Raw genomic sequence first — 5,462 nt, forward strand, 5'->3', positions numbered from 1 at the left:
TATATAAATAATGGTTTTATCAGTCTGTAAAAGAAAGAACACTGGGACATCTGAATTAATGTTTCACTTAGGCTTCATTCAGACATGCCCCTTAAAGTAACTGCCATTCATCATTTGTGCAAGGCTGAACAAAGAATCAAGTATTTCATCAAAGTTCCTATAAATCACATTTTTTTCATTATGCATAATCATGTTTTAATTATAATTCATATTGCTGTGAAGCTCAAAGTAGTCGTGTTAAATCAACAAGCAATGGATGGATGSGGCTGAATGTCACTTCATTTTCCTGTTTGAGCACAAATGTCTATCGAGCACTACTATACCAGTGCAGTATCTATCAGCTCTGAAAATGGTTAATCTTTAATATTAGGTGAAGACTCATCACTGTCATAGCTGTTTCATGACTACCCTAACCACCAGATCAAACTTGTGATAGATGTCAAAAACATTGTTTGCTCACCTTGTCTAGCCTCCTCTTCCAGCAGGTCGGTGTGCAGAGCCAGGTACCTCTCTTCATCACACAGCGCCTCAATCCTGGCCTCTTCCTCCGACAGCTGATAGGATGTATTCCATGACCCGCTGTCATACTCTGAAAGGTCATGTAAGTGACCACGTCCATCATATCTGTTGAATAATAAACAGGATTAGAGAGAAAGAAGTTGACAAACCTTTTATACTAAAATAGACCTACTCACAAAGTTAGTTGAACCTAAAAGTCATATTTTACAACATTAAAATGGATCTATTTTATATCATGACAAACTTTAATTGCAAAACCTGAGACAATTTGATTGTTCTTAAAACTATTTAATAARGTCCAACTTTAATCTGTGGGCATAATATTATACCTAGCAAGCTTTCGGCTTACATTTTCTTCCTGCGCYTTTTACAAACCAAGAAACCTTGAATAAAAATAAAAACAAAAATTATAATAATGGAAAAAAAGACAAACAAAGCAACTCGCCTCTTACCTTACAGGGTTTAATTTGCACCCCCCCTGTAACCCTCATCATTACTTCTAAATCTGCAAAAAAAAAGTTACATTCACACAAACCCGAGCACATAAATACCTATCCGTAAGAACCAAAATGGACGATATTTTCCAGGGTTCGTCCCTCTATGGCATCTCTCTGCTGTGGGTTCTTCACGAAGACAAAGAAATGTGGTGCTGTAGTTGACATTCAAGGTTCGGAAGGACCCCTAAGCCTAACTTGCTGGGGGGGAAACTGGGTTATGTGATAAAGACATACATACAAATTATGTACAAATAAAACAGGTTGGGTCACTGCAGACCAAGGTGATTCAATAAGGTATCCTCTTATTGAATTTTCAAAATAATGTGTACAAATCTAAAAATATGACTACTTATAATTTCTTTTAAATATATATACAGGATTTTTTTTCAAACATACTACAGTTTCTCCACACTAAAATATCCCGAATCACCTCGACTGCAGGGAGTTCGACCATAATTAGAATTTTCTCTGGCTTTGCAGATATCAACAAGCACTTGTAATGCAGTAATTTATTCACTTACATTTTGAAACTAACCCGTTTGATTGGAAGAGAAAGTCCAGAGGAAATTCCATTAACATACCAACATGCAAAGCTTGATTCAAGACCAACTCGAGAAGAACAAATAAAATATTTGAAACATATGTGGACTTTAGTGTAACAGCACAGCAGAAGTTGGAAAGCTGCATGGCAGGCCTGTTGTGGCTAACGTTAGCCGAGGCAGCTATTTGCATGTTAGCATGTTTTCGTAACAACATTAGAACTTTTTGCTGTAAATTCAACACATTAAAATTCAGGAAATAGGCAGGAAATAAAACACTTTTCGTCTGTTTCGGGTCTTCTCAAACGTCTGCAATTAAAACGTCTTAGTTGTCCCTGAGGCTAATGAATAGTAGAGATAGTTAGCATAATGTTTCGGTCCAAGTTTTTTCAACCGACCTATCAATCATGATGCTCTTGTCCCCCATCCATGGGATAAGATGTTTTCCGTGTTCGTGGTAAAGAGCCTTTTCGTCGTCTCGGAACATTTTGCAGGCATAGCCGAAAACCAAGAGGTCCGCATATTTATCGCTGTCACTCACGTCCTTCTTCACAGGTTTCGTGTTGTGATCCTTTTTTGCAGCTCCACGACGATACATCTCGAAGATACACACAGACTATGTAATCTGAAAGATTATGTGTGATAATATGGCAGACTTTAAAAAAACGTAATACTCTTAAACAGTGAAATTTTAAAGAACCCGCAACGTTTTTGTTAAATTCAATACGATGAGGGCCGCCATGTTAAAATAAGTAAATGTAGTTTTAGTTTCCCGTCAGCACTTACCAGCACACACTATTAAAACTTACCGCATTAAGAACATTTAAAAATGTTGATAAACTGCAATATTCAAAAATGTACGTTTATCTATGGTATATTTTTCCAAACTATTTTTCTTGATTTTTTTTCTCTTCCCTGCTCTCGTTTATGTAGTTTGTCGAATGTGCTGTTATTATTAGGTATTTTCCCCAAGGAGAGGAGCTGGCTCTGAGCTTTTATTATTATTTGAGTGTTGAATAAATACATACAAATATACAAGTATAAATACATGTGTACAGAAGAGGATTACGGCCACTGAAATCAATAATAATTATTCTGACTTTTATCTAAGAATTCTGACTTTAATCAGAATTCTGACTTTTATTTGAGATCAAAGTCAGAATTAAAAAGAAAAAAATTGTATAGGTCCTCGGGACGGGTTCTTCTCTAATGAAACGTTTCGTCTCTCCTCCAAGAGACTTCTTCAGTCTGAGAGTTTCAGGCAAAATTCAGGCTTTTATGATGTGACTGATACTCACATCACATGGCTGTTGTTGACACCTAATTAACACTTATTGTTAACAGGGGGTGGAGTGATACTGGCAATGGCCGCGCTGTAGGCGGAGGACAATTGAAAATGGAGGCCTCCACCTCTGTTTAATGATGGACGGTCTTTCTTCACAAAAATGGCTTCTTTTACTCCTCTCTCAAACCAACGTTCCTCTCTATCAAGAATGAGAACATCCTCATCTCTGAGACCGCTGGCCTGTAAATGAGTGAAAACTGCAGAGTTCTGGCCATTAGACGTAGCTCGTCTGTGTTGGGACATTCTTTTGAACAGTGGTTGCTTTGTTTCCCCGATGTATAACTAACTGGTCGCAGTCCTCCTGGCACTTAACAGCATATACAACATTGCTCTGTTTGTGCCGGGGCACCGGATCTTTGGGGTGAACCAGCCTTTGCCGTAATGTGTTTTGGGGTTGAAAGCCACTGGGACATCATGTTTAGAAAATAAATGTCTCAGTTTCTCCGAAACACCCGCAACATACAGAATAACCACAGGTTTGGGTCTGGGTTTGGGGTCTTCATTTTCACCTGAAGGTTGCATGGAATCCTGTCTGTGTTTCCTGTCTGCTTTCAGGAAAGCCCAGTCAGGATAACCACACTGCTCCAGGGCCTGTCGTGTGTGTGATTTCTCTTTCTGCCTGGCTCCTGGGTTTGTAGGGACACTGTCTGCTCTGTGYTACAGAGTCCTGATCACTCCTAACTTGTGTTCCAGTGGGTGGTGGGAGTCAAAARGTAAATATTGGTCTGTGTGGGTGGGCTTATGATACACGCCAGTTTCCAACCGTCCTCCATCCGAAACCGAGACATCGCAATCCAGGAACGCCAACCTGCCATTTTTTACATCCTCTCSTGTGAACTTAATATATTCATCCACAGAGTTGATGTGATCAGTGAAATGTTGGACTTCCTGGGCTTTAATTTTAACCCAGGTGTCGTCAACATATCTGAACCAATGGCTCGGTGGCACCCCTGAAAAGGACATCAAGGCTCTCTAAAGTCAGAATTATATATTTTTTTCCCTGTGGCTCTAATTTTGTTGGAGTAACGTTAGATGAACAAGTACCAGCACATCTAATGAGCCTACAAAATGTGTATATTATGCAGAACCATGCAATTATATTGTAATTGGGGGTTTAAGCATGCTCACAAACAGCTCTGTATGATTGAATAATTTATCCTAGAAAATGTAAGGACCTCAGAAAGTCTAATGAAGCACAAAGTGAAACTGCGGTACATTCAAACAAAGAAGATAGATCACATTGGTTGTATCGCCCTTAAAGTTTCACCCCCTGCTCTGTTATTTAAAACATCTGGCTGTGTTGTGTTAAACTTTGACTAGAGTTTCTCAAAAAGACAGGAGCTGAAATAAAAGAGACAGGAAGCAAGAAAAGCAAGAAGCAACACTCTTTGGCACAGCAGGTGACCGCACCCAAAACAAAAAAAACATGCTAGTGTTGCATTAAAAGTTAGTCTTTAGGTTCTGTGCTACTGTAATTGAACAGTAGTGTATTCATTAAATCTGCACTCATTTTAGATTTGAAAACACAGAATGACACCAATTCATTTTKGCCCGTCCTACATCTTTCAATTATCTTTAAAAATAGCTGGTAAGTAGGTCATGTATAGGCTAATGCCAAGTTTTAATTAAGTATTGTGGGAAAATATATTCACAAATCAGTGGTATTGAATGTAACAAAGTCTTTATTCTTAAATATTTAAAAGAGCACTTGAGAGATTGGCAGTTGTTGCTCCGCAGCGCCCCCTGCAGATGTTTGGTGTAATCAGAATCAGAAAAAAAGGAAGTTGGTGCAGAAAAAGTTTAAACATTATAATAAACAGAAATACTGACAGATACACATAGCTACTTTAAAGTTATTCTAAAAAAAGTAATTATAGAGAATCCTGAACTGCATGATTATAATAATGTGTGTTCATTAGGAAAAGAGAGAGAGTGCTGTGTGCTACTGGTTTTGACGCACCGTAAGCCTCCAGTTAGAGAAGAGTAGCTGTAAAAGTTTATTTCCAGGGTGGGAAGGGTCTGCAGCAAATTTTCTCAAGGTCTTGTATAACCTGGAGAGAGGGCAGCTTGCAGCCAATCACTATTTAACACAACTGTCGTAAAAACAAACCTTTACCTGAGCCCAGTAATGGACATCACATGAAACTTGTGCTGCTGCAGAGGCCGACAGCATAAAAAGCCATCAAAAATGTCAAGCACTTTTGTGTCCATTGTGGCAAAAGCATCTGTTTATTAAAAACAAAAACATTATTGCTTCATTGGAATGTGTTCTCTAAACATTATTTAAGGATGACATCTCTACCTCAAAAGTCTAACTTAATGCAGTTTTCTCAAAATGGCTTTCTATACCCTAGGTGCCCTGTGGCAGTGTTGTTCAAAGTGGGGGTCGCAGCCCCCTGGGGGGCCTCCAAGTTGTGCTAGGGTGGCCTCAGAAAGCTGGAAGGAATTTAGGGGAAAAATGCTAAAATTAAAAAAAAAATTGTAATAAATACCTTAAATTATTATCATAAAATCAAATCTGTTTTTTCAATCATTATTTGAAAATATAATTTATTATAATAT

General features: G+C 38.3%; 1 protein-coding gene across 1 annotated transcript in view; it reads right to left on the reverse strand.

Moving 5' to 3' along the window:
• The window catches only part of sfswap (splicing factor SWAP), a 53,450-nt gene extending 51,130 nt beyond the window's left edge, over window positions 1–2,320 (reverse strand). Inside the window, exons 1-2 of the mRNA XM_014002422.1 lie at window positions 1,954–2,320; window positions 461–624 (exon numbers count right to left, since the gene is read on the reverse strand). Coding sequence (XP_013857876.1) covers window positions 461–624; window positions 1,954–2,153 — 364 coding nt within the window. The 5' untranslated portion in view covers window positions 2,154–2,320. The remainder of the gene's footprint in view (window positions 1–460; window positions 625–1,953) is intronic.
• Between the last annotated feature and the right edge of the window lie 3,142 nt (window positions 2,321–5,462).

This window comes from Austrofundulus limnaeus, unplaced genomic scaffold, assembly GCF_001266775.1.
Source record: "Austrofundulus limnaeus strain Quisiro unplaced genomic scaffold, Austrofundulus_limnaeus-1.0 Scaffold13, whole genome shotgun sequence".
Classification (NCBI taxonomy): domain Eukaryota; kingdom Metazoa; phylum Chordata; class Actinopteri; order Cyprinodontiformes; family Rivulidae; genus Austrofundulus; species Austrofundulus limnaeus.